This window comes from Pestalotiopsis fici (assembly GCF_000516985.1).
Source record: "Pestalotiopsis fici W106-1 unplaced genomic scaffold PFICI_Scf_4, whole genome shotgun sequence".
Taxonomy (NCBI): Eukaryota; Fungi; Ascomycota; class Sordariomycetes; order Amphisphaeriales; family Sporocadaceae; genus Pestalotiopsis; species Pestalotiopsis fici.
Genome location: NW_006917094.1, coordinates 559,724 through 586,965, shown reverse-complemented (window position 1 = coordinate 586,965; position 27,242 = coordinate 559,724). Strand labels below are relative to the sequence as shown.

General features: G+C 51.1%; 13 protein-coding genes across 13 annotated transcripts; 6 read left to right on the top strand and 7 right to left on the bottom strand.

The window, feature by feature from the left end:
- Nucleotides 1-227: 227 nt before the first annotated feature.
- Nucleotides 228-1,398, top strand: PFICI_06160 (uncharacterized protein; the record flags this gene model as incomplete). The annotated part of the gene is made up of 2 exons (XM_007834741.1): nucleotides 228-566; nucleotides 676-1,398. The coding sequence occupies 2 exons, from the start codon at nucleotides 228-230 to the stop codon at nucleotides 1,396-1,398; spliced, it is 1,062 nt and encodes a 353-aa protein (XP_007832932.1).
- Nucleotides 1,399-1,594: 196 nt separating this feature from the next.
- Nucleotides 1,595-2,782, bottom strand: PFICI_06159 (uncharacterized protein; the record flags this gene model as incomplete). The annotated part of the gene is made up of 1 exon (XM_007834740.1): nucleotides 1,595-2,782. One exon carries the CDS (start codon nucleotides 2,780-2,782, stop codon nucleotides 1,595-1,597), a length of 1,188 nt encoding a protein of 395 aa, XP_007832931.1.
- A 2,229-nt stretch (nucleotides 2,783-5,011) lies between these two features.
- On the top strand, nucleotides 5,012-7,105 carry PFICI_06158 (uncharacterized protein; the record flags this gene model as incomplete). Its single annotated transcript, XM_007834739.1, has 2 exons — nucleotides 5,012-5,077; nucleotides 5,135-7,105. 2 exons carry the CDS (start codon nucleotides 5,012-5,014, stop codon nucleotides 7,103-7,105), a joined length of 2,037 nt encoding a protein of 678 aa, XP_007832930.1.
- Nucleotides 7,106-7,701: 596 nt separating this feature from the next.
- On the bottom strand, nucleotides 7,702-9,201 carry PFICI_06157 (uncharacterized protein; the record flags this gene model as incomplete). Its single annotated transcript, XM_007834738.1, has 1 exon — nucleotides 7,702-9,201. One exon carries the CDS (start codon nucleotides 9,199-9,201, stop codon nucleotides 7,702-7,704), a length of 1,500 nt encoding a protein of 499 aa, XP_007832929.1.
- A 1,256-nt stretch (nucleotides 9,202-10,457) lies between these two features.
- Nucleotides 10,458-11,786, top strand: PFICI_06156 (uncharacterized protein; the record flags this gene model as incomplete). Its single annotated transcript, XM_007834737.1, has 3 exons — nucleotides 10,458-10,785; nucleotides 10,843-11,157; nucleotides 11,224-11,786. 3 exons carry the CDS (start codon nucleotides 10,458-10,460, stop codon nucleotides 11,784-11,786), a joined length of 1,206 nt encoding a protein of 401 aa, XP_007832928.1.
- An 814-nt stretch (nucleotides 11,787-12,600) lies between these two features.
- On the top strand, nucleotides 12,601-14,771 carry PFICI_06155 (uncharacterized protein; the record flags this gene model as incomplete). Its single annotated transcript, XM_007834736.1, has 4 exons — nucleotides 12,601-12,868; nucleotides 13,003-13,058; nucleotides 13,116-13,555; nucleotides 13,607-14,771. 4 exons carry the CDS (start codon nucleotides 12,601-12,603, stop codon nucleotides 14,769-14,771), a joined length of 1,929 nt encoding a protein of 642 aa, XP_007832927.1.
- A 604-nt stretch (nucleotides 14,772-15,375) lies between these two features.
- Nucleotides 15,376-15,786, bottom strand: PFICI_06154 (uncharacterized protein; the record flags this gene model as incomplete). Its single annotated transcript, XM_007834735.1, has 1 exon — nucleotides 15,376-15,786. The coding sequence occupies one exon, from the start codon at nucleotides 15,784-15,786 to the stop codon at nucleotides 15,376-15,378; it is 411 nt and encodes a 136-aa protein (XP_007832926.1).
- Nucleotides 15,787-16,114: 328 nt separating this feature from the next.
- PFICI_06153 (Mannose-6-phosphate isomerase) lies at nucleotides 16,115-17,616 on the bottom strand (the record flags this gene model as incomplete). Its single annotated transcript, XM_007834734.1, has 2 exons — nucleotides 16,115-17,329; nucleotides 17,470-17,616. The coding sequence occupies 2 exons, from the start codon at nucleotides 17,614-17,616 to the stop codon at nucleotides 16,115-16,117; spliced, it is 1,362 nt and encodes a 453-aa protein (XP_007832925.1).
- Nucleotides 17,617-19,559: 1,943 nt separating this feature from the next.
- On the top strand, nucleotides 19,560-20,645 carry PFICI_06152 (uncharacterized protein; the record flags this gene model as incomplete). The annotated part of the gene is made up of 2 exons (XM_007834733.1): nucleotides 19,560-19,770; nucleotides 19,834-20,645. 2 exons carry the CDS (start codon nucleotides 19,560-19,562, stop codon nucleotides 20,643-20,645), a joined length of 1,023 nt encoding a protein of 340 aa, XP_007832924.1.
- Nucleotides 20,646-21,073: 428 nt separating this feature from the next.
- PFICI_06151 (uncharacterized protein) lies at nucleotides 21,074-22,764 on the bottom strand (the record flags this gene model as incomplete). Its single annotated transcript, XM_007834732.1, has 2 exons — nucleotides 21,074-22,487; nucleotides 22,547-22,764. 2 exons carry the CDS (start codon nucleotides 22,762-22,764, stop codon nucleotides 21,074-21,076), a joined length of 1,632 nt encoding a protein of 543 aa, XP_007832923.1.
- A 1,786-nt stretch (nucleotides 22,765-24,550) lies between these two features.
- Nucleotides 24,551-25,515, top strand: PFICI_06150 (uncharacterized protein; the record flags this gene model as incomplete). The annotated part of the gene is made up of 2 exons (XM_007834731.1): nucleotides 24,551-24,584; nucleotides 24,650-25,515. 2 exons carry the CDS (start codon nucleotides 24,551-24,553, stop codon nucleotides 25,513-25,515), a joined length of 900 nt encoding a protein of 299 aa, XP_007832922.1.
- A 150-nt stretch (nucleotides 25,516-25,665) lies between these two features.
- PFICI_06149 (Low molecular weight phosphotyrosine protein phosphatase) lies at nucleotides 25,666-26,224 on the bottom strand (the record flags this gene model as incomplete). Its single annotated transcript, XM_007834730.1, has 2 exons — nucleotides 25,666-26,018; nucleotides 26,086-26,224. The coding sequence occupies 2 exons, from the start codon at nucleotides 26,222-26,224 to the stop codon at nucleotides 25,666-25,668; spliced, it is 492 nt and encodes a 163-aa protein (XP_007832921.1).
- A 442-nt stretch (nucleotides 26,225-26,666) lies between these two features.
- Nucleotides 26,667-27,044, bottom strand: PFICI_06148 (uncharacterized protein; the record flags this gene model as incomplete). Its single annotated transcript, XM_007834729.1, has 1 exon — nucleotides 26,667-27,044. The coding sequence occupies one exon, from the start codon at nucleotides 27,042-27,044 to the stop codon at nucleotides 26,667-26,669; it is 378 nt and encodes a 125-aa protein (XP_007832920.1).
- Nucleotides 27,045-27,242: the final 198 nt, after the last annotated feature.

Below are 27,242 nucleotides of genomic sequence, written 5' to 3'. Positions count from 1 at the left end.
TATCTGCAGCTCTTGCTTTGTATAAATATTACGATTTCAGCGGTTATATCTGCTTGCTTCTCTGGCAATCATCACAGGCTACTCCCAAATACTGCTAGTCCAGCAAACAACCACTTACACAAGAATCTATCAAATACCATCCTAGTGACGAGTCTATAGCGTGTTTCACTCAACTGATAACGCTCAATCACCTTTCTAGAGCAACGCATCATTAAACTCTTATCGCCATGCCTCTCCTTCCCACCTCTACCGGCCAGCCCCGAGTGATCCTCGGTCTTATGACCTTTGGCCCCTCGGAAAAGGACGGCGCTCGCATCACCGACCTCTCCGTCTACAACTCGGTGCTTGACAAGTTCCAGTCCCGCGGCTACAATGAAGTCGACACGGCACGCGTCTACATTTCCGGCCAGCAGGAGGCCTTCACCCGCGAGGCCAAGTGGAAGGAGCGCGGCTTGAAGCTGGCGACCAAGGTCAAATACCCGAGCGCAGATGGCGACCACGTCGAGGCCAAGGTTATCGAGAGTGTAGAGAAGAGCTTGCAGGAGCTCGGCACCGACTGCATTGATGTACGTATCTGTTGCGATTTGTTCCGCCCCCGTCACGCTGGAGTTTCACCTAATTGCATTGGAAAACCGGTATCGTTTGTGTACTAATCACCAAATGTCCTCATGACAGATCCTATACATCCATGCCGCCGATCGCGCGACACCCTTTGAACAGACTCTGGGTGCCCTTGATAAGCTGCACAAGGCTGGCAAATTTGTCCAGCTCGGCCTGTCCAACTACACGGCCTTTGAGGTGGCCGAAGCCGTCATGATTGCCCGACAGCACGGCTGGGTTCGTCCCACCATTTACCAGGCCATGTACAACATGATCACCCGCGGCATCGATGCCGAGCTGGTCCCGGCATGCCGTCGCTACGGCCTCGACATTGTCGTCTACAACCCGATTGCCGGCGGTCTGTTCAGCGGCAAGATCAAGAGCAAGGACATTGACCCATCACAGCTCGAGGGCCGCTTCAGCGACAAGCACCCCACGGGCCAAAACTACCGCAGCCGCTACTTCAAGGACAGCACGTTCCAGTCGCTGCGCACCATCGAGGACGCCATTGCCAGCCACGAGGGCTTGACCCTCATTGAGACGGCCCTGCGGTGGACGGTGCATCACAGCGCGCTCAACGTCAAGGACGGCAACGACGGCATCATTATTGGCATCTCGAGTCTTGAGCAGCTGGACGGAAACTTGGATAACCTCGAAAAGGGACCGCTGCCGCAGGATGTGGTGGATGCCATTGACAAGGCGTGGTTGATTTCAAAGGCTGAAGCCCCCAACTACTGGCACAAAGATCTTGTGTACAAGTACGATACCGTGGAGGCACTGTTCTCGCCAAAGAAATAGATGTTGTAACAGTAGATGATAATGTTGCGAAATGAATAAGACAACAATGATTTGTACAATACTTGGGATGTTTAGATTGCAAACGCGTGTACCGTCTTGCTCTGAACCTTGGAGCAAATCCATTTCTGTACTTCACGTCCAGGAACATTTCATTGATATAAGCCAAACTTTCAAAAGGTGATTTCATTATGGCTAACTAAGCATCAGCCCCTTTACCCGTTAGAAATTCCACAACATTATTCCTGCCGCTTTCCTTTGCCCATGCCAAGGGCGTCCTGCCTGCACCATCTCGAGCATTTACTGATGAGCCAGCACTAATGAGCGCTGCCAAAACCTCCAAATCTTTGCCAATGGCAGCAATGTGTATAGGCAATGCGCCACGGTACCCGGGTGAAGGAACTGAAACGTCTGCACCATGTTGCAGAAGGAACACGATGACGGCACTGCTTGTCTTTGCCGCGGCACGACACAGAGGCGTCTCCCCCTTTGCAATCAGATTGACATCGGCCCCAGCCTCGACCAACACTTGAACAATGGCACACCGTCCCTGTGATATGGCGTAATGTAACGGTGTTTGACCCGTCTTGTCCTTTTCATCGACAAAAGCGCCCCGTTCGCATATTAATTTTGTCAGGCGGGTATGCCCTTGGAACACGGCCGCATAAAGAGGTGTCCAGCCATGACTGTCTGAAATGTCCAGGTCAGACCCGTAGTCGATGAGCTGGATCGTCTGGTCGATATGCTCCCACATGACAGATTCGTACAAGGGCGTCCTACCACGCCGGTTCTGAGCTTTCAGATCAGCTCCGTTTGCGAGTAGTATCTTGATTGTCTCCACATTCCCCGTCTCGATCAGATTATTCTGCATGGCAGCATAGTGCAGTGCCGTGTTTCCCTCCTTGTCCGCTGTATTCACCTGCGCTCCGGATTCTAGCATGAGGGCCACGAGCCCGTCGCCCATCTCGCCTTTGACCACCCGTATCAGGGGTGTGTGACCCTCCTCATCGACAGCATGCAGATCAGCTCCGGCCAGGACCAGAGCCATTACAATCATCACCAAGTCGCGTGATGCAATCTCGTCTTCGCACCCCAGCACCGCTTCTGTCTGGCTTAAGGCGCTGTGTATCGGTGAGATTCTTGAGCCCTTGATTGTGCCATTGGGATCGGCCGCGCTCGAGAGTGCTTTGATGACGACTCCATGATCGCCGTTGCGAATCCCTTCGTGTAGTTTCTTGGTTAATTTCGATTCGGTCATGAAGGTCTTTGATGGCCTCGTCGGTCTTGATTTGATTTTATTGTTCTGTTGCTGGATATGCGGCTGGCTTGACTGTTGTGTCAGGTAGATGGACAATCCGGCTTGTGAAGCACCCCTTATTTTTTCCATTGAGGGAGATGGAAAGGGCTGATGCTGTGTGTGAATTCTGGCTTCTTCGAGAATACCACTGATGAAACTTAGCAAAGTGTCTCATGATAACAGGATTTAGAGAGCTGCTCCAGAATTTCCACACGGATTCGAGTATACATGAACGTACCTTTGCATACAATCCATTATAATGCTGATTGAGGATCGATTCTTCCTGAGATTGTTCCTTGCATCATATAGTAGGTCTTGCAAGAGCCGATTTAGCTTTGCCTGGACGAGTGAACCTTCCTCTGAAGCGTATTGCCGCATCTGTTGAGATTCAATCACCATGTCGTCCAGGATGGCGGGTAGTGGCTGTACAAGAGCAAAGAAGCATGCGTGCAGCTGCTGGTGTTTTCCGTCATCCGCAGTGTCAAGCACCTGGATATTGGGCTTGATAAAGACAGCCAGCCTCTGGAGTACGACTTGGGTGGAAATACATTCAGCTGCCATGGATCGGAGGGTTGCGCGAGTTGTACCGACGCTGTTACTTAGCTCAATAAGTATTTCAGCTGTCTGACGACACCTTTGAACCACGCCACTGGTCAGACTTAAGAGTGAGACTGGTGCCGCCATGACTTCTTGACCACGTTTTTCTACGCACCAAGAGCAAGATATCACGCACAAACGCGGACTAAAAGGATAAGACAGTGACAGCCACCTCGGGCTTGGGAAGTGTTATAACGTAAAGTGGGCAGATAATCAAAGCTGAGATACCTTGGGGTATCCTCCTGCTTGTCTCATAGCTGAGCTGAGAAAAAAAGGGTTATACGACCGGGACACCCACCGGGAAATCCGGGGATCAAGGGTAATGGACTGTCAATCTCAAAGTCTTACCGCCCCGACCCTCGAAACCTCGTGGTTCCGAGCCTCAAATGGTACGATGGCTGCATGTTTCAAGGAAGCCGTGGTATGTCTAGCGTTCAAGCCAAGACAACGTGGCGGCCACGAGGAATACAGATATGGGACCAAACTATCAAGTATAAGCACGAGATGCATCAAGCAATAGGGCCTGGATGCAGTGAAATGTAAGAGATTAAGAGTCATCAGCTCAGAAAACAGGGCATGTTGAGCATAGCAAGCAGCCGGGAAGCGAAGCGTGGAGAGAAATTAATGTGAACGGTGAGCACGGCAGGTCAACTCGTGGCATTGTCTCACTGTCGATTGGGAAGCGAAAGCCACGAGGCAGAAAAATTGTTGCTTGCATGTGCATTAGTATCTGGGGAAAGAAAGCACCAGGCTGCGACATTGGCCAGTCGTCATTGGCATTGCTGCGCCCGAGTTTTCTTCTTCCAGAGCCTAGAAACCCGATCCATGCAGAGCTTTCGTGATTTGCATAGTGTGTCCTGCTATGGTAAATGAGATGCGAGAATCGGAGGATGAAAAGAAACGTGGTTCTCTTGTGCCATGACGGCGGTGTTGTTGTGTAACATAACAATCCAGGCCTTCTTGTCGTGATAGCTGCGTGCTACTCTGTACTTGGCATTGGCTGAAAACTTTTGTGTGCACAAATTGGCCTGGAGAAAGTTCAAGATCCATGCCAAAGAGCTCGAGAGTGAGAATTGAGAGCGCTCGGTCAGCTATATTCCATGATGGGAACAAGGTGGCATAGAGAGCTACTGCTGGTGGGCGGTAGTAGCTGGTGTTGAGCTTCTGGTACTGAGATCCATTATCATGTTTGTCAAAAGCGGCCTCTAAGTGGCAGCTGTGGCCAGGTGGAGATAACACTCATTCCTGACAAACCACCATTTGGAAACCGCCAAGGGGCGCCGCCGCCTTGGGGTCCGACTCCCGAGAAAAGCCAATGCCTGGGCAGCCAATTCCAACCCCAGTCTGCACTGATTGACCCCACTCCCCATCTACGCGCTCTCGCGTCGCTGAATGCCCTTTCAACGCGTCTCGGCGTAGTCTGGCGTTGCCATCAATTTCGCGAAACTTGCAAGGGTCATTGCGACCATCGAGCGGCGACCAATCGTTCATTCCTGGATACCTTGTGATGCTCATGAGGATTCCGATTGCCTCAACTCGCGGTATTCAGCTTTGTGTGAACTAGGAAGTGTCGGGTGTTCACGAGAATCCGTCCATTGTTCTTTGGAGACGGGCACTCGTTCCATCATTGTTCACGATCTTTCACCTACCAGGGCGGCACGTTGGGTCCACCACACATCGAGACTGTATGCCCTGGGCCCATGAAGAGCAATTCTCTCCACGATGGTGAAAACTGCTGCAGCTCCAGCTCCGACTGGACCAGGCATTTACAGTGCCACTTACAGCGGAGTGAGTATGCTTGATCGCTGCCCACAAAGAGCTTTGTGCTGACTTGCTGTGCGACAGATACCCGTCTATGAATTCCAGTTCGGCCAGGACCTCAAGGAACATGTAATGCGCAGGAGACAAGACGACTGGATAAATGCAACACACATTCTGAAGGCAGCAGGTTACGACAAGCCTGCACGTACCCGAATCCTCGAGCGAGAAGTCCAGAAAGATGAACATGAGAAGATCCAAGGCGGTTATGGAAAATATCAAGGCACATGGATTCCGCTGGAAGCTGGCGCGCAGCTTGCCCAGAAGAACAATGTTTGGGAGCGCTTGCAACCCATATTTGAGTTCACCCCAGGCAACCAAAGTCCTCCCCCAGCACCACGACATGCGAGCAAACCGAAAGCTCCAAGAAAGCCCGCCGTACCGAAATGGGCTCCAAGTGCGCCGTCACAACCACCGCAACAGCCACCGCAGATGCTACAACAACATCACGAATACGAGACAGCCAGCCAGATGAACGAGGAGGACACGCCAGACAATCTCACCGTGGCGTCAGCTTCCTACATGGCCGAGGACGACCGTCCTGACATGTCCCACTACTCTACTGGCCATCGAAAGAGGAAGCGGGAAGATCAATTACAGGATATGACGGAGCAGCAACATGCACTGTATGGCGACGAGCTTCTCGACTATTTTCTACTTTCTCGCCAGGACGGTCCTGCTGCCCGGCCAGAACCTCCACCGAATTTTCAAGCAGACTACTTCATTGATACGGACCGTAATACGTCTTTGCATTGGGCCAGTGCGATGGGAGATACAGAGGTCATGAAGCAACTCAAGCGCTTTGGTGCCAGTCTCAACTGCCAGAACATACGTGGCGAGACGCCTCTGATGCGCGCAGTTTGTTTCACGAATAGCTACGAAAAGCAGTCATTCCCAGCCGTCCTGAAGGAGCTCTTCGACACAATTGACGCACGAGATGAGTCAAATTGTACAGTTTTACATCACGCCGTCACCATGCGTACCGGGCGTGTCCTCAGCCACACTTGCTCGCGGTACTACCTCGACAATATTCTCAATCGACTTCAAGAGACACAAGATCCTAATTATGTCCAAGCGCTGATCGACGCTCAGGATAATAGAGGCAACACCGCACTGCATCTTGCAGCCCAGTCAAATTCACGCAAGTGTATTCGCGCCTTGCTTGGGCGTGGCGCTAGCACCGATATTCCCAATGGTGAGGGTGTCCGGGCAGAAGAACTCATCCAGCAGTTGAATGCCACCAAAGGACCAAAGGAACGTGCACCCCAGAGGTCCTCCAGTCCATTTGCCCCCGAAAGCCAACGTCATGTAGCCTTCCGGGATGCCCTTACGGAATCCGTGAATAAGCTGGCCATCACCTATCATTCAGGGGCGGCAAACGCTGTGCAAAACAAGATCACGCCGCTAGTTCTAGAGAAGTTCCAGGACCTCGCACGGTCATATGATGAAGAATGGAAGGCAAAGAATGACGCCGAGGTCGAAGCAAGACGCATACTTGGAAAGACTCAAAACGATCTTGCTGTGGTTGGTCAAGACATTGCCGCCCTCAAGGCCAGGCTTGAACCACAAGAAAACGCGGCAAAGGCAGTGGGTGATGCGACCATGGCACAGCATCAAGTCCTCGACTTGTTAGCAGCTCAAACTCGACATCTTGTGAATGCAAATGTCCAGCAACAGTTGTCGTTGTTGAATGGTAACGCCACGTCACCCGACGATGATGATCCTGAGACTCGTCTACAGTTGGCCAATCAGCTGCGCGAAGCACTAGCAGAGCAAAGAAAGGTTGAGAAAGAGTACGTCGATGCTCTCGGGTTGAGCGGAACTGGCGAGAACATCGACAAGTACAGACAGCTGTTGAAGAAGTGTCTAGACAGAGCGGATGCCGATAATCTAGATGCAAATCTGGACGATTTGATTGACATGATGGAAGAGGAGCACAGCCCGACGGAAACCCCTGGCGTGGCCGTGGTGCCGGAGAGTGACCGCCTATTGATGTAATGGGCTTGGTAGGCTGAATTATTTGTAGGGCTTTGTGAACTATGTTAGGCCTGGCGTTTAGGTATGTTTCTGGACTATTGCCAATGACACAGGAGGAACGTGTCTTGGGGGGACTTCGTTCATACTATTTGGCCATTCACGATATGGAGCGTTGGATCTCAAACACAGCGGTCGTGAATGACGGAAGGAGTGTTGTTGGTATTAATTTCCAGGACGAAACTGTAAAATAAAAGTCGCCGCCCACTGTCAAGCGCAGCTGGCTTCTCATACTGATAAACCCGACTTTGAAAGTTTGTCACGATTATGCCATTGCAGGTTAATGGCTGGCTCGGCTACTCGTCGCCATCACTGTCGTGCATGTAGAGCCACATGCTCGAAAAGGGCAATGGAGCGACGCCGTTGAACGTGATTCGTTCTAGTAACCCTTGACTTTAGGTACGTTAGATAAAAATTCTCCAGAGATAGTTCTATAAAGGCGAGGCTTGTCATTGCAATCGATGCTGGGGTAAAGGGTGTGCAACCGGGTGAGCCGGGCGGATGCCGCTTGGAGATTACGAAGGTCTTCCATAAGACCTGGGAACAATACTGGCGGGTCATCAGGTCCCAGACGAATACACGAGAGATACATGTCGGCAAAAGTCAAGGGTAAGGCAAGGTGGTGGTGATGGTGGTGGTACTGACAAGAGCGGCACGCTGAGTGATTCGTCCCCCAAGAGATGATGGACTACGCTTCCCGCCGACCGGGCTGCAGGTTTATCGTCGCCGTCTTCTCCCACCTTGACAAGGGAGCCATCTCTTTCCACGACCCAGTTGGTGATTTCACTCTGCTTCAGAAATTCCACGGCCATGTTCCAGCTTTCTCGGTCGGCTGCATCTCCGCTCTCAAAGACTTTGAGCGTCCCCCAGTTCCCTTGTGGGTCGACTTGGGTAAGCTCGGCAAACAAGTGACTATACGCAGTATTGCGCTCCATCCACAAGTCTGCCATGTCAATATTCCTCATGGCCTTCTTGTCCTGAAGTATCTGGTTAGACGGTCGCGGGGTGAGCTGTACAAAGAGCCTCTCAATCTTGGGCAAGTTTGCAAAGAGGTTTTGAATGTGCGAGGCCAGCGGGAAGACGGCAATGTAGTTGAAGTCGACAATGGTGGGCGGTAAAAGTGCAACATTATTGGGATACTCGCCCGTTCCGAGAAGAGCACTCAGCATGGACGGCGGTTGGCGCAGGAAATACTCGTATGTATGATATGCGCGAATGGATGATCCCTCATTCAATAAAACCGACGTCCACGGTCGAATAGTGAAGAGCGTGCTCGTTGGAGGCACCACAAGTTTATGTTTCCCGTCGGGCAACGAGATGGTACCATGTCCAAGAGATGCTTTCAAATCTACATGCCGACGTTCTGACAGTCCGTCATCTCCATTGTGAGAGGTTGTCGTACTCGTCTGGCTGGGGCCAGGTGTGGACTGCGGCTCAAGGCTGGGACTCGGTGGACTTTTCACAGTCGCCTTCTTGGCCTGACGACTAGACCATGCCAACGAAAAGATGTGATATGGGATATCAAAGGACCAGGCGTCGGTCAAGAACAACATTCGATTCATGAATGCCGCGAGAGTGGCCGGAGGCGCCATGATGGTGAACCTCAGGGGATCAATGACGGAAAAGAGTCGGGTCCAAAGCTTTGCAAGGTCGCCCGGCCAAATCTTGCGATGCAACTCGCTCTCCTCGACCTCTTCCGTGGCAAAGTCAACCATGAGCGTAAAGGTTAGGACATTATAGGCCAGATCCTGATCCTTCAAGAATCTGAGCATGTCGTGTGGTCTCAGATCGATAGATTCGAAGGAGGATATCTGTGGCCTCCAGATGACGTTTCTGAAAAGCACGGGCAGAATGATTGCGCGCCATCGCTTGCAGACGCATGATATGGATTTGAGGTGAGCAGGAAATGGTCCGTTGGCGGGATCAGCTCTGAGTAGAGCAGCGTCTGGCTGCTCGTGCAATGATCTTTCTGATGGTGCTGATCGCGAGAGATATGCGAATATCCCAAACAGGATCTCGGTGGGAAGATCTTGGATATGAGTTGTGGCCATCGAAGACATGGCCAGAATGAGAAGGTATAGGATCGCAGTAGCCTGTTAGCTTTAACGAGGGTGGATACGCGAGATAATTGCCGGGTCAGAACAACGTATATATCATGATTTTGTTGAGATCTGATGATAGTAACCAAGAGTCTTGTGGCAGGATGAAGGTGCAGAGCTAGTGCAAGAGACCAATACGGTACCGGCGGGGCGCGGGGCTCTCTTCGGACGAAGAAGGCAGCGGATAGCTTACCCATATGAGCTCACTGTCCTTGTTGACCTCTCCGATGTAGAAGCATCGTAGCACATCATTCATGGTTCCCAATGCCGATTCCTGTATGGCATGAGTTATATATCTGATTTGAGAAGATATTCTCGTTAAATGCCAAGCAGTGCGCGCCATCTTTACTTTCTTCTGGAGGAATGGCGTCTCATATAACACCCATGGTAGGCAGAGATGCTAGTTCAAAAACAAATCATGCAGGCTAGATTTATGTCGTTCGACGAAGCTCATTCCACAGTATCCTATGGGCTACTTTTTCTACCTATCATTTTTCTCCCCTTTTGTTCCGGCTTCCTATTGCCTTACCTTACGTATCGGTGGATTGGTCGCGATTATAGACGTGACAAGACAGACCCCACCTTGGCACTAGAAGCCGTTGTGGGTATACTTTAGTACCGGTATGTTCTGACCCGCCCGTCGCAGGGCTGTTCAACGGATCTAGAAATAGATACACAAGTAGCAATATGACATAACATGATGCTTACATGGGTTTGACACTGCAGCTAGAGGCGGATGAATATCCCGAAGACATTCATGGTGCTCTCGCTGAAGTACGGGACGTCAGTCAGCCCTTACCAATGGCGGGGAATGTGGGGGAAGGTGACGATGATCATGGATCACAAGTTCTTTTTCCTCATGGTTGGTACCAACTGCCGCAAGGGATATTTTGACCACGCGGAAGTACCGCAAACTATCTCAAAATGATGATGAAACTCTCCTGGGTTTGAACCGTGCCAAGCTACAAGTGGTACAGCATTTCGGCCTCGATGTTGCCCCTCTGCCTCGGAGAACCCCTCAGTGCAAATGTAAGGGCGTCGGGTCATCATGTATGTATATTATAGTCCTCCTCCTTGTAATGTGGAGATATGGTTTAGGTTGGAGTATTAAATGCCCCAAAGTTGCCTGCTCGACTGCCGAGCACACATCTTGTCCCTCAACTCTAAAACTTTCTGTTCTTGGACTCATTCTGTACCAAATTCTATTCGACTACATTATGCCATCCAATAAGCAACGGCCTCCCTTCCGAGCTGAGCATCTCGGCTCCTTGCTCAGACCCAAAGACCTTACAGAGAAGCGTATCAAGCTTGATGACGCCAAGGCCCTAGAGATATTGCAAGATGAGGAGCTCCACGCAATCGAAGACAGGTCTATCAGAGAAATTGTCAAGCTCCAGCTCGACCTCGGCTTCCATGCCATCAATGATGGAGAGTACCGTAGACATCAATTCTGGGGCACCTTCTTCCCCAACCTCGAGGGATTTGAAGAGATCAGCCCTGATTGGGACATGTTCAGGCTCTATGTTCCCGACATTGCCGCATTCAGTTAGTTTCTCTGGCCTTGAAGTCTGAATTTATAATCTGCTTGCTGACATTCTTTAGCTGAGGCTGGCCATAAACCCGGAGAGTCAATCGTCTGTACGGGCAAGATCAAGCATGTTGGCAGTTCTTATATCAAGGACTGGGAGTTTTTAAAGGCTCTGGTGCCTGCTGATCGTGTCAAGGAGCTCAAGATCACCCTGGCCGCACCAGAGTGGTATCATCTCCGATACAAGCAGGGCAAGACGTACCCAAAGGAGGTTTACGCCAACGATGCCGAGTATTTTGCAGACGTTGCTGCTGCGTACAGGGCTGAATTGAAAGTTTTGTACGATGCCGGCTGTCGAAATGTCACCATTGATGACCCAAACCTTGCTTGTGAGTCTGCGACAATGAGTATTGATATCGTGAGCGATTCTGGTGGCTAACTATCTCGGGTGAAAGATTTCTGCTCTGAGAAGATGCTGGCTGGATTCAAGGAAGACGGTGAAGACTCGGATGCTCTCCTCGATTCCTACATTAAATTATACAATGATTGTCTTGCATCACGACCTCATGACTTGCATGTCGGCATCCACCTTTGCCGTGGCAACTTTGCCTACAGCAAGCACTTCTCCGAAGGCGGATACGACCGCATCGCCACCAAGCTCTTCAACGACATTGACGTGGACACCTATTTCCTGGAATATGACACGGCGCGTGCCGGCGGATTCGAGCCGCTCAAAGAGCTACCACCACACAAGAATGCAGTTCTCGGTGTCATTACAAGCAAATTCCCGGAGCTGGAAGATATTGGCGCCTTGAAGGAGCGTGTCTACCAGGCCGCCGATATCATTGCGAGCGGTGCGGGACAATCCCGCGATGACGCTCTCAAGCGAATTGGTGCCAGTCCGCAGTGCGGATTCGCCAGTCATCATTTGGGCAACTCGGTGACTCACGACGACATGGTGGCCAAGCTCAAGCTCGTGAGAGAGCTGGCCAATGCCATCTGGCCAGGCGAGCCGTAGAAGGATGACACATATATACGCTGAGCAATAGCAAGATGAATATAGCAATCAGTACAATCCGAGTTTAGAAAGGCACCGGAAGACGGCAAACGACCTTTGTAAATGCATTGACTTCTTTGCTCATATTGAGGCGTTGGGATTGTGCAGAACCTTGGGATATTGGCAAAAGAAACATGGACATGTCTGTAGATTGCTTTTTTTTTTCTATACTGACCTGGGTACTTTGAAGACTTGAATGCTCGCTCATTCTACTTCCGAGTCTGACTAAGGTATTTTGGGAGGATTATTGTTCCTGTAGTTTGTCCTCGTTAGACATACGAAATTCATGGTGACCTGAATCTCAACCATGCAGACGGAGTCTCCTTACCCGATCCTGCCAAGCTCGGTGACACGATGATGCATTACCTATCACAGCTTATCAACCCCTGAACTCTTAGTGGTCATTCGCAGGCTGCACAAGCCTCTGGAGGCCCCCGCGTCGGTCTCTTGGCGCTTGTGTAGCCCATCCGCGCCGCCAAATCCGGGCGGTTGTTCCTTGCATTCAGTGAGTCGGGCGGGTGCACTGCCCCTCTATTATGTAGGTAGGTACGTACCAAGTTGCCCCGCAGAAGTGAGCTGGCTGATCTGGTATTCTCATTCCAGAATCAGGAGACGACAACATCGTTAGTTGGCAGTTTCATCCTTTGATTCATTGTTCATTCATCAAGCTAAACTTCTCGTGTTCATCTCTTGGATATTTGGTCTTCATCTAGAAACCTTGGGATAAAGAAGCAGAAACTCACACCATCTGACACTCATTCTTTCATTCAGGACGATGCCGGGGAAATCGATACCTCCTCCCAACGAATCAGTCACATACAGCTCGGGTGCTCATGATGGACTTCCTGACGTGAGATTGTTGCATTATAATGATGTGTATCATGTCGACTCGTCCTCGGCCGAACCTGTTGGCGGAGCGGCACGCTTCATGACCTTGGTGAAGCATTACCGTGATGACGCGAAATGGGAGGGGCAACCGAACCTCGTCACGCTGTTCTCTGGCGATGCCTACAATCCCAGCTTGGAAAGCTCAATCACAAAAGGTATGTAACTGGTGGGTCCCGTATATTCCATCGGGAGGATGGATTGGAGTTATACTGAACTATATCGATGGGGACTTCCGTGGAGCATGGGCTCGAGATCAACCTGTCTGGGAATGTGCTAATGAATGTGACAGGCTCTCATATGGTCCCCTTGCTCAACAACATTGGCACTGATGCAGCTGCACTAGGGGTATGTTGCCTTCACTTACACGAGTAAAAATTCCTCAATAACTCACATCATCTTTAGAACCATGACCTGGACTTTGGCGTGCGTCAATTCAAGCACCTGGCGTCCAAGTGCAAGTTTCCCTGGTTGATTGCTAATGTGCTGGATCCGGCCCTGGGCGAGTCCGTCCCCATCGGCAATGCCAAAAAGACACACATGATCACATCTTCCAATGGCATCAAGATTGGCCTGATTGGGTTGGGCGAGCGCGAGTGGCTGGCAACCATTAACAGCCTTCCGCCCGACCTGATTTACAAGTCTGCTAGCGAGACAGCAAAGGAGCTTGTACCAAAGTTGCGTGAAGAAGGTGCCGATATCGTCATTGCCATTACCCACATGCGCGAGCCAAATGACAATAAACTTGCCGAGCAGACTGATGGAATCATTGACATCATTCTCGGTGGTCATGATCACTACTATAATCACAGTCTCATCAAGGGAACACATGTCCTACGTTCTGGGTATGTAAAGATTGACAGAAATCACTGGATGCATACTGACAACATCACCAGTACCGACTTCAAGCAATTGTCTTATATTGAGGCCAGACGTGCCAAGGATGATCCCAAGAAATGGGATTTCGACATTATCCGTCGCGACGTCACGTCGGAAATTCCACAGCATCAGGATACTGTCAAACTTGTGGATGAATTGACTGCTAGTCTTAAGGCAAAGCTTCAAAAGCCCATTGGGTTTACGGCTGCGCCGTTGGATGCCCGTTTCAAGACAGTACGTCTCAAAGAAAGCAACATTGCAAATTGGGTTTGCGATATCATGCGCCATCACTATTCAGGCGACTGCTGTATCATGGCTGCTGGTACAATTCGGGGCGATCAAATCTACCCGCCAGGTCCCGTTCTGCTCAAGGACATTATGAATTGCTTTCCCTTTGAGGACCCTGTAGTGGTGATCAAAGTCAGTGGCCAGGCAATATGGGACGCTCTGGAGAATGGAGTATCGCAGTACCCGGCTCTCGAAGGAAGATTCCCTCAAGTCTCAAACATCAAGTACACGTTCGATGGCTCCAAGCCAACGGGATCTAGGATACTCGAGGCTACCATTGGGGGTGACGCCATTGACATGCAAAAGAAATATGTCTTGGTCACACGTGGCTACATGGCCCGAGGAAAGGATGGGTTCGAGTCGCTGCTGATAGAAGCCGAGGGCGGCCAGGCCGAGGAGATCGTGTCGGAAGAAAATGGAATTCTCATCTCCATGATGCTGCGACAATACTTTATTTCTCTCCGCGTCATGGGACAGTGGAAGAATTGGGGCAATGCCATTAGCAAGCACTGGTCAGAGGTGTCTACCAAGGTTGGTACCTCTCATCCTTGCTACAAGCCCACGTCTGCAGCAACTCCCAGCACGCCTTCTGCGCCCAAGGGCCACGACTGGGAGAGCTGGAGCCCCAAGAACATCAGGTCTCGCCGAGCTAGTGTGATTCCCCGAGAAGAAGATAGCGACAGCGATGACGATGGGGACGTGGCGGCAGAGAAGGACGTCGAGAAGGTGGACAAGGAGCTACAGACTATGCGAAGAGTGTTCGGCAAGTGGGCACGACTGGCTGGTGTCGAGTGCAAGGCGGGAGACGAGCTGAACGAGGCAGAATTTGAGGTTGATTGGACGCAAGCAATTGCCCCAAGACTAGAAGGCCGCATCACTCAGGTTGGTGTCTAAGTAAATCTCATGAAGAACAATAGGATGGATAAGAGCAAATGCTATGGACTGAACCAAAATAGATAGAATTTTATCCATGTGTGAAGGATAGATCATAGGCTTATGATGTTTTCGCTGACCACAAAATGAATGAATAATCTCTAGACCAACTCGTACTCGGAACATGATATGCTCGAGAACAGATAGCTGGACCACATGAGACCAAATTGTTGTAGCACACCGGTTCCCCAAGGATCCAGACTTTGAAGTTGAGACTATTGCAAAGTACCGTTTCGGGTAGCACACGTATCACAGAACTGCTTCAGGTCCTGGGACCCGTGAGTCGCGGCCAGCGAACGAGGTATCAGTTTGCGGTCGGATACCTGCATGCTTTGGACTACCCTTTCCTACCACGTGCATCCAAGGATACATTACAATGAGCGGAAATTTGTTTCTTCTTCCGGTGGTATCTTCCTGATCAAACCTTTCGGAATACTTGTGCCTTTTCTCTTTTTTTTTTATTTTTATTTTTTTTATAAATGATTTGACAGTAGATGAAGTATGCTTATTTTTCGTCATCTATACTTCTTGCATATCACTTTGACATCAGACACATGATATAGCATCACTGAAGCCCCAATTGGTTTGGCTTTGAGCCCAAAGTCCACGCAAGAGAGAAAAAAATGTCCATGTGGCTGTCCATTACAGAAATCACCTCGCCGCCCGTGGTGATCGCGCCGAGCACCGGTCTTTTGACGGATCCCAGCGAGACGCGAAGCATGGCATCACAGACGCAGTCGAGAGCGTCGTCAACCGTCAATCCCGCCCCGAGTATCACATCACCGGCCAGCCACTTGTTACCAGCCGAAGCATCCGCAGGAGAAGCGACAACATCAATGAATACCGGTAGCCGCACCACTGATAAACTGGCTGGTACTGAATCCTCGGAGGTCGAAATGGCAGAAGACAAGGGCGGACTGAGCACCAGCATGGCGGCGGGGATAGGGGTCGGTTCGACGCTGGCTGGGATTCTCATCTTGGTGCTCATTGGCTTGTATGTTCACCTTCGAAAGCGGCGCGCGTTAGATTTCGACCACTTGGGAGTATGCAAACGGAATCAGCTTCAGGATCGGGAGGTGGAGCTGTGCACGTCGCTTTCACATCAACATGGCGCCCAGATCTAAAGGGGAAAAGGAAGGTTCATCGACCGCATAGTTTACTCTTGTAGGAACAAACGCGTCAATGTGTAGACGAGTCAAACTTTGTATTGGATTTGCAACTTTGCAAGGAACATCTTTTCGCCGCGCTCTAGTACTTTGCACGCATAATACTGGCATCAATGTCCTGACTAAGATTGACCATTTCTATAGCTTCTCGCCATTGCTGTGGTCCTCAATCTCACAGAATGCCTTGAAAGTAATAAAGTCCTCATCGCCGTTCTCAGACTCGAGCACCAACTCGGCTGTGGCGCCAACAAAGTACACCCAGCCTTCCTTGATCTCCTTGACCGTCGGACCAACAGAAATCTTGCCCTTGCCGTTGGTGCAGATGACGATGCTGGGTCCCTCAATGGGGTCAAAAGTGGCCTTGGAGCCACTGCTCTTGAGAACGGTCCTGACGACGCTGAACTCATCAATCGGGGGGTCGTAGAGGGTGGATTCTGAGCCTGAGCTGTAGGCCGTGCGGTTCAGGACAGCATAGGGGTAGTCTTTGGGCTCCATCTTCTGCTCCTCAATGGGTGCGTAGTCGTAGGTCAGGAGATCAACCAAGGTCTGGACATCCTTGAACTTTGGGGTGAATCCAGCGCGGACAACATTGTCGCTGGCGGCCATGCACTCAATGATATCTCCAGAGACATAGGCATGGATGTCGTCGGCCTTGAGGAACATTGCCTCACCGGGCTGCATCTGGACATAGTTGAGGAAGAACAAGACAAACAGGCCGATATCATCGGGGAACTGCTTGTTGAGACGAATGACAAGCTCGGAGAGGGTAGCACCGCTCGAAGCCTCCACACCGCCATCAGCAAACTCGGCACCCTTGGCCTCGGCATCAGCGACCAGCTTCTTTGAAGCATCGGCAATGGCTTCCGGCGATGACTTCATCAAGGCGGCAAAGGCCGACTGCAAGGCCCGCTTGTTCTGCGTAGTGGACTCGGACGAGTCGTCGCCCTCCTGGCCGCGCACCGTTGCGATAAACGACTTGGCATCATCTTCGCCGACAAGCTCCCGCAGGGCAGGAACAGCTGCCAAAAAGTGTGCAATCTCGCCCAGCGGCCTAAAGCCACAGAGACCCTCAAATGCCGTGACCGCAATGGTCATCTCAGGCTTGTGGTTGTCATCGGGGTAGTTCTTGGGGTCCTTGGCATGTAACTGCTCGGCAAGCTTCTTGTTCGGATGGGCCTGGATAGACAGGGCCTTGTTGATGGATAGTACCTTGAACAGAAATGGTAGCTTGGCACCATAACGGGCCTTTATGGTAGAGGAGAGAAGACCTTCATTGACATCAATCAGGTCTAGCAAGCTACGACCTGTGTCGACGTCTCTGGAAGGATTGGAGGGGTGAGTGCCCATCCATAGCTGCGGTGCTGATTAGCAGGGAGTCTCTGGCATGGACGAAAGCAAGCATGCAGATGGGAGTAGTGGTTCTCTTGACCAACAACTCCTATTTAAACCATGTTTGGTCGAGTGCGAATAGATTTCGTGGCTCATGTACGTACCTCTGCATAGGGCTTGTCGGACTGGACGCTGAAGCCATCTGCAGGTGTGGCTGCGGCGAATCTGGCAGCTGCTGAATCCGAACCGATCTTGCCCCAATCGTAAGAGTTGACACCGCACTGGAGGCGGAACAAGGGAACTTGAACCATGCTGGGCCAACAGAAATTTATGCTGTATCAGGTGCGTGGTGATGACGGACAAAGAACAATCCAATTCAGGGTTTGATTGAACAGGTATCCCGTATTTTGAATGACAGTTCTCCTAAACTGGTTGACGGGCTGATTTAGGTGGAGACAGAGAATCAACACTGCTTGCGTGTTGACTGTTGACTCTTGAGACTTGTTGGACAATTCTCAGTCAGCGACAGAATATAAATCACTAGTGCGAGTTGAGACAGCCAAAGGTGACGAGAAATGGAAATCAACTCCAGACTTTACCGAGCATTAAATATTTTGTTGTCCTTCTGATGTCTCTAAGACGTGGTGGTACAAGCGATGATGCACCTTCAAGGTCAGAGTCCAGTGAATATCAGTACCCCGCCGAATCATAGCCCCGCCATTTGAGTGCTGCTTGTCACCAGACGACACGCGCTGTGAGACCTGCATTCAATCATTTTACTCATCAATCAATCAACCAAATAAGCCTTGTCCCTTTAAAAAAAAGTTAAAAAAAAAAAAAAGTACCATCTGGCCCAGCCACTCAGCCCTTGTCAACTTCCAATCCTTCTTTGCTGGCCCCTCCAACAGAGCCCCACCACGAGGGGCATGGACCGAGCACCGCTAATACCTAATTGTCCCAATCACCAAAGGCCATCGAGCCGTCACCTCTTGATCTTTGGCCGCCTTTGACCGCCTGCCCAATAAGGTTGAGAAGCGGCAAAGACAAGAGGGAGAGGAGAAGCGGCTCGCTAATAACAAGGTAACATTCGTCGCGTCTCTACCTTATGTCTGGGGAGGAGACACAAGGCAATTCCCAGTTCAGTCGCGTTTCAAGGACCTCCCCAACATCAAGCCCCGGACATTCCTTTACCCCAATCATAGCGGGCGGCAGCAGCAGCTCGGCAGCTTGCTTTGCAGATCCAATATCAGTCAGCCTCCTTCGCTTTGCCTTGTGCCACTACGGTACCAGTACCAGTACCAGTACCAGTACCACCACCAACAGCAGCAGCCAGTCCCCGGCTTATCTTGCTGCCCCGGTCGGCGCCCGCGACCTACCTTTAATGCTTGCTTGGCCCTGTCAACGACTACAGCCCATTACCTTGATGAGCCTGCAAAATGCGCACGTCGAGAGTCTGATGCACAAAGTTTAACCACGCTTTATCGCCCTCGGCCTTATATATTACCACGACTCCCCAGGGCATGGAGCAACCTTCACCTTCCGCGTAAAATCATCCATTTCCTTCAACTATTCGCCAAACTCCGACTGCAATCTTCACTTTTTGGTCAGCTGTCGCTCATTTTGTAAGGCGCGGCTTACGAAAAGTGCAAGTGTCAACAATTGCTTGACCTCTCTGCGCGCCTGGCTTCATCTTACTCCTCCGTCTGTCTGTCGCTTCCCTCTTGCGCTCGCATCTCAATTGCTTGCAGTGCAATACAAACAGGTAAACATCCACGTAATGAATTTTCCTCTTCCTTTTCCCACTATTCATTGACTGGCAGATCATCATCAGGTTATCGCGGGCGTGCAGCATATCATTGGTCTCTCATGTCCTTTTATATGCACTGTATCATATAATCGTACTACTGCTATTCTTTTTCCTCTCCTCTCTTTGGTCAAGTGCCAAAAAACCTTATTAACAATGGACCCTGCAGATCCTTCTAAGAAAAGTAAGAAAAGAACTCTCAAGGCAATCAACCAGCTTTCGAGCACTTTTGGTCCGCGTTGGGAGAACCCTACCAAACCGAGGCGTACGGGTGTCTCGAGTTCACAGTCCCCAACCCCGACGGGCACCCCCCCTCCCCATCGTTCATCCTCCCCTTCCAAGAAGCGGGGGTCTTTAGGTAGAGGTAGATCAGGCTCGGACGGTCTCTCGGGTGAGGAAGGCCCACAGCATAGTCGTTCGGGCAGCACCTCGCATCCTGCAGACCCAAACATGTCTCAGAGAAATAGAGGTCAGCGGACAGCCAACCGCAATAATGAGGTTGGCGAGGAGTATGGCCTTTGGCGTAACGTGGAGGGGTCATTAAACTCCATTGTGGGAGCCATCAATGAGAGTAGCCAAAACGTGGACGACATTGTAACACAAGATAAGCTCATGGCGGAAAAAAGAAACGCTGGCGACTTTGACAAGCGCGATGCCAACGGTAGCCAGCCCCCCTCTTGCGTCCTCTATTGTCGTAATCGCAAAGCATACTAAATATTATCAGGTACACGTCCGGAGCTGCAGGCTGATCTCAGCAACATTGACAGTCTTCTTAGATCGGGCGTCAAGATCAACGAGAAGACAGCTGCGCAGATCAAACAGGCCATTGAGAACCTCAAACTCTTGAGTGCCATTCAAAAAGCCAAGGAGGACCAGGAACCATCCTTCTCACGCTCTGCCACCCAGCGGGCCAAGGAGTCTGCTGCCGCCTCATCCTCGGTATATGACTTTGATGGTTCTGGTGACTCGTCAGTACCGTCACCTAATCCTAGTGTTGCTCGTCGGATGGGAGGGAGCAATGCCAGCAAGGGCGATCGAGGTTCAGTGCCACCTAGTGTGGACCGTTCGACGCCAGTAGCAAAAGCGGGCAGCGTTGAGCCGCAAAACTCTGCTGCCAACAATGCCCGATCCAAGGTCACCTTTGCTAAACAGGAGGAGGTTGCCTTTAAACCCAAGCCTCAGAACAATGAGCCCTCATCAGACTGGATCCTTGGCCGTGTACAGGATGTTCGCGGTGAGGGCAAATCACGCCGATACAAGGTACTTGACGTTGACATGGATGAGTCTGGCAAGCAAAAGGAGTTCCGCAGCAGTGCCAGTAGCATGATTGGCATACCAAAGGAGGGCGTTTCACTGCCTCCGCTTGACTCGGGAAAGGTTGTTCTCGCATTGTATCCTCAAACGACTACATTCTACAAGGCCACGGTCATTGGAATGGATCCTGATGGTCAAGTCAGCTTGAAATTTGACGGCGAGGAGAAGGACAGTGTTAGGCAACATGTCGCGCGACGGTTCGTTGTTGAATACCGACCTTAAAGGAGAGGTGGGGAATCATCAGATATTTGACTTGTCATGATATGGCATGGCGTGTTTGCGATACCGAATCATGGTTGATTCAGTCGGTCTAGTGCTTGGATCATTGGTCTTTGGTAGGGAGTATCGGCGTTTGGTGCATATGGTGGCAGAAAGCAACACAGCAACGGGCTATTGGGAGCATTTATCTGGTTGCCAATAAAATGGAGCATTATTTACTCATCGGGGAACCTGGCGTTCAGCATCCACTTATTCGAGTATACCTTGAATCAATGTTAGATGCTTGCACAAACATGGATAGGAACTCGGGATTGGCGGTGACGGGCCTTATGTGAGCACAAACATTCATGATGCGATGAATAAATGTTCAAGACGTAGCTTCACGATGATGTCTCACGACAAACTTGGAAACGATTTTGAACTTGTCAAATTCATGAATTCACGCTTTCGTTGGAACTAGTAGCCTCCATCTGGCTCAAAATTGCATCCCAAGCAGCAGCTTGATCAAACCGTTTCATCTCCTTCTGCTTATTGATCAGCATGCTGATACATGCTCTCATGATGGTAGATCCTGGATTGCATATCCGACGGCTCATCTCGGCCGCTTTTTGATACCACGCCAGAGCCTCGGCATCCTTGCCAATCCTATTGTTAATGTATGTCATGTCGCCCATTGTCGACAGTGTCGTCTCGTCCTCTATAAATCCCGTCCTCCTCGCGTCACGACCAGGGGCCATTGGGGACAGCCGTATCACGTCGTTGTACCACCCAAGCGCGCTTTCGACGGCTGCCCAGTCGGGCTCGCCCTTGGCCATGGCCATTTCGTTCATAACCGTGTACAGCTGGCCCAGGCGCTGCGCGGCCATGCGAGCCTGCTGCGACGTGTCGCCCCATTTCTGGCGGCTCGACACGAAAAGCTGCGTGCCAATCTGTATCGCAGGGCCCAGGTCCCGGACCTTGAGCAGGGCCTTTTGCACCGCCATCTGCGCCTTGAAGGACATGGTGTGGTCGGGGCTCCAGAGCTGCACGACGAGGTCGCGGATGCAGCCGAGGCTCTTGAACGTCACGCCCGACTGGTCCGTGTCCTGGAGCATCTCGCGGCAGATGACGGCCACGGGGTGCGACGGCCCAAAGATGCGGCTGGCCTCCTGGTTAAAGAGCCGGAGAATGGCGTGGCGCAGCTCGGGCCAGTTCTTGCCTTGCAGCGCCGTCATCTCTATCAAGACTTCGTACACAAAGTCCAGAGGCCGCTCCAGCATGGCCGGGGCCGTGAGGAAGCCAACTCGCCGCAGCATGGCAAAGGTCTGGTTCAAATCCCACGTTGCCGAAATATGGTTGGATGATGGCGCTTTTGGGCTATCCCCCGTGCTCCGGAGGAGGGTCTTTACGCCCACCAGGATGCCGAACCATAGGTCGTCGGATTCCTTGGAGGAGTTTAGGTTCAGAGCCCGGTCATCGCTTGGAATGTGCATTTTTGAAGCAGGATCCGCCAGTGCGTGGTGATAGTCCCGCAGGGTCCGGAGGATGAGGTCGGTGCTATTGTCTGGCGTCTTCATCTCCATGATGTACGGTGTCGGGGGCTCGACCGCCTGTTTCGACCTGATATATCGCAGCGTCTTTTCGTATTGCGGCTTCATGATCTTGCCCGCTCTATACCGGGCGGTGAGTTCCCTCACGCTGCCGCCGCACTCTTTCAATAGATCTTCCTTTTCGGAAAACTTGATATACTTTGTGCACCCCCATTGCTTAAACCGCTGGTTGTACATGCGCTTGCTGAGGCGGAGAGACACATCAGTGGGCCGAAGACGAACAACTATGGGGTTGTGAAACGGTCCCCGGGGGCAGCTGAGAAGTCTACACCAAACCGCTCTCTTTGCCTTGGCGCAGCCTGATTTGATGCTTACCTGGCATGGAAATTATGTTCTCTCCTCATGAAGATATCCAGCTCAGTCAACTTCATTTTCTTGTAAAGATCGGTGATGACGGCCCTTTTGGCCTCCCAGTCCTCGGCAGAAGGGCCGGTGGTGGCACCGCATCTTCCAATCTGTCGCGCCGCGGATGCCGCCGCCGCCGCCGCTGCCGTGGTGACGAGATCGTGTTCTGCTGTCGTGTCTTGAGACATGGTCAAAATTCCCACCCAGGGGAGGACAAGGGGGGCGCTAGTACTACTCCGATAGATTGGGAAATGCTGGGCTGGGGCGTGCGGATCCGAATCGGGGGTGGGTTTGACCCTTTCTCAACGCCCCGGAATGAGAAGCATTACCGGCCCTCTGAACGGTAGTATTTACTTTCAGGTCGGTGTCAATGGCTTCATCCCTTCACCTCCCTCTCCAGCCGCTCCCTCTCCATTGGCGACGGCCTGCGCGGACAGGCCTGGCCGCCTGAATGTCTGACCCCCACGTGACGTGACATCCTGTATTCAGCTTAGTCGCCTTCTATACAGTGTGGGGTGGTGGAGCGGACTATACGAGTCTCTGATCCGCAGTGTACCAGCGTCATGGTGGACGTTCGAGTCTGAAGGAGTCATATTTTGAAGAAGAGAAGAAGAAGAAGAAGAGGGAGAAAGAAGGTCATAATCGGGTCCTTGATGAGGAACTTGTATTGATATTTAGAGTTTTAGTCGGACAATATATGCTCTTGCCGGACAACCCCCCCTGTTATGCCTCCGGTAGCATCAGATCACCTTTTTCCCTGTGCAATTCTCGCATGGCACAAAGGGGGGCAACTCGAACCCGTTGGATACTGCAAAGGGCTTAGCGGGAGCCCGCGACCATGCGAGGGTGCAAAACTACGGTGCATGAAAATACCACCAAGGCTGCGCTGGGCAGAAAATTCTGTCCAACCGACCAGAGTCAATAACGCCCACTTTAGACAATTAGTTCCATAACCGTCGTGTCATTTGAAGCACGTAATTTTTTTTCGTACAGGACTTGGCTAGTCTATGCACAGGCGGACTTTTGTTTTTGTTCTTGTTTCGTGCAGTGGACTGGGTCCTTACCTGCATTATCATCATCGTCTTTGCATATGGCCATTGGCAGCGTGTGTTGCGAGCTCCATACGTAGTGTTGACCTCACCTGCCGTACCGCTTTCATCCCCCTCACCGTTTGGCAGCACAATGACCTTACCTTGATGGCTCCAAGATAGATGAATACACGGACACAAACAGGCTGTACAAGCCCAACACAATGCCAATCTAGGTGGCTGAGACTCGGCGTCTGAATAAGGGATTACTCGCCTATACTTGATTCTCTCATGGCTTGGAGCCGAGCTTGTCATTGTTGATGCAGTTGTTCCCGACACTGCGGCACACGGCAGTACTGAGCGAGGAGTGATGGCACACGTCTCAGTCGGATATTTCTCCGATCGACTTTCATTTGCTTGACAATACTTATGGCTGGACCCAGTTCTTTCCGCTGCCCATCACCAATCCGAGGGCCATGTAGATAGTGCAACCAAGGATAAATACCGACTCTTGCGAATATACTGAAACTTTCTTGTTCAGAGCTAAGAATTATTGATTGAATTACTCTGAAAGAACCACCCTATTCGTAGGAAAGCAAACTGGGCAGACTCATCACATCGAATTCGAGACCACGGCACGTATCGTGGAACCATGCGATTTGTTCACCTTCCCAGGGTCAACAATCAGATAACCTTTGATCTCGTTCAAGTGACGGGACATCGTCACAACATTAGACTTTCAGAGTGGAGTCTGAGCTCCTCTTTCATAATGTTTGGCCAGTTATGTCCGAATGCATGAATGGGGGTTCGGCGTTTGGAGAAACGCCGAATATACCAGGGACTATAATTGATGCACTCGGAACCCCATTCTCTTGCCAAGAGTAGCCCCATCCACGAAATTCATTTCAATATTATATCGAAACCTTTCGGAAAGCCTGTATATACAATGACATCATATCCACCTCGAGCGCCTGAGAATGGTTCGCATTGCTATCCGCACGAGTTATCCGTGGTGAATAACAAAGCTAATCAGATGGATTGGCAGGTTTGAAGTTCACTTCCATAACCCATAGTTGTCCGTATCCCTACATTGAGGAAACAGCCCATGTCGGTCACAAAGTCTTGATCACGGGTGGGACACGAGGCATTGGCCGATGCATTGCCGTAGCCTTTGCAAAAGCCGGAGCCGCAGCGATTGCAGTCGCGGATATATCTGAAGACTTCGACAAGCTGGCTCATGACATGATCCAGGCAGCTCAGGGCAATGGCTTTGACCCTCCCCAGATTGTTTTGCACAAGCTTGATGTCACGAATGAGGAGAGCGTCCGTACCTGTGCCGGACTTATTCGGGAGGAATTTGGTGGTAAACTTGATGTCCTTGTCAATAATGCCGGATTCATGACCCCCGCTATGAGTCTCCCTGAATCGGATGCAGAGACTTGGTGGAAGACAATTGAAGTCAACCTCAAGGGTCCGTACTTGATGAGCAAGTACTTTGTCCCTCTGATTTCGGCGGCAGTTGGTGGGCCACAAACCATCCTCAATATCAACAGCGTTGCAGCGCATAATTTGCGACACATGGCCAGCGCCTACGGAACAAGCAAGTTTGCTGTCCTCAAGCTGACCGAGTTCCTATTGGTGGAGGCGGCAGAAAGAGGACTCGTAGCCTATAGCGTCCATCCAGGTGCCGTCTTAACAGAGCTCGCCGAGAAAGGAATGCCTGCAGATACTTTGGCCGGCTTGACTGACAATCCTGAATTGGCGGCTTCGACTGTTGTGTGGTTGTCTGGCGAGAGGCGTGAATGGTTGTCGGGTAGATATCTCAGCGCTACGTGGGACATGGAGGAGGTTGTTGCTAGAAGAGAGGAGATTATTAAAGATGACAAACTGAAGGTCAGACTCGTCGTCTAAGAGAGCTACACGTGGTGAAGAGACGAAATCTGCTGCAATCGTAGTCTATTGTCTTGTTCTTGTCTTTGCCCATGATTTGGGCGGGGTATCGTCGTCTATCGCATCTCTAATGGTGACCACAACGATATGCAGTAAATATACAACCTAGGCCTAGGCGTCTGTGTTGGTGAGGAGTTCGCTAAGGAAGTTTTTGGAAAATCTCAAGCACTGTGTGTATGCTGTCTCAAAACCTTGCTGGCCGCCATAGTATGGGTCCTGAACAACTTCGGCCTTGCCAGAGCCCGAGTATTCTCCAAACAACATGACCTTTGCCTTGGCGCCTGCTGGTTTCTTGGATCTCAAGAGGTCTGACAGGTTGGAGCGGTCCATGGCGAAGATGTAGTCGAAGTTCTCGAAATCGGAAGACCGAACTTTTCGGGCCGCGTGTACATAATCAGTGATGCCGTGCTTTTCGAGGGTGGACATTGTTCGGTCGTCAGGATCGTCGCCAGCATGATAAGCTCCTACAAGTAGAATTAGTCAAGAGACGCAAGTGACAACAGAGTTTCGAGGGCAATGCGAGGTACTCACCGGTGCCGCAAGAGTCAATGTTTCCAATCATCTCATTGTAAGGCGACTCCTTGACTAGAGACCGAAAAACGCCCTCGGCCATGGTAGACCGGCAAATGTTGCCGAGACAAACAAAGAGAACGCTGGTCTTTTCCGACATCTTAACGAATGTAGCCGACTTGCTGCGAATGGGACAGAATGTTGTAGTTGGGACTGTTGCGTTGCACACTCCGCAAGTTGCGCATATGGCAGATGGAGGACATGGACAAAGTTGCAAAAAATGCCCCACCAAAGGGTAGCCAGGCACTAGCTAACCTAAATGATGTCAGGGTCCAGGATCAGCTACTACTACATAATACAGGGCAGTTATTAGCGCCCATCAAGCTCCAGGGCGCCCTGGCAAGCGGATCAGCACCTTAATGTAGGTATTGTAGTTACAAGATCACGTTCAAAGATACAATGGACATTAGGCAATCATATTGTTTGGGTATTGTGCTGGCTACTCTGCTTCTCCCGCGCAGAATGAGACGGTATAATCATACATCGTAACGTTCGTCATGTCTAGTGCTGTTCTTTTCCATGACACCCAACGCCAAATCTGCCTACTCGGCGGGCCTAGTCTGTGTCTGCTCAACCGTCGATGGTACGCCAGAGGCCTTTTCTCTCAAGCCGCTGCCGACAGGCATGATGCCGTGCTTGGCACCGATACGTTGATCTTCTTCTTGCATCTTGTGAAGACCTTCCTGCTTCAGCTTTTGGTTTCCTGTCACTGCACCAGCTGCCGACTGGAGGGATCCAGTAGCTGTGTGCAGAGCCCCCTGTACGTCGCCCTTGAGCTTCTGGCCAAGACTGGCATCGGGGTGGGCAGTAGGATCGGATGACTGGACAAATTCGCCCTTTGTGGTAACGTTGGTCGCCGTTCCGTCTGGTTGCACTTCGGCGCTGTTGGGCTTGCCGAGGACGGTGGTCTTGTTGGGCATCTTGAATTGTTGCTTGGTGAGTTATGCTTTTTGGTTCGTGGTTTCTTGAAGAACAAAACTTTGTAGGATTTGAGTTTTCTTAGGCCAAGGCTTGGATTTAGAATGAAGTATTGAAATAATAAAGATTTGAGAAAGACGAATTGTAGAATGGCTCGTAAAATAGCAGTAACAGACTGCTGTCTCGGACACGCGGCACCG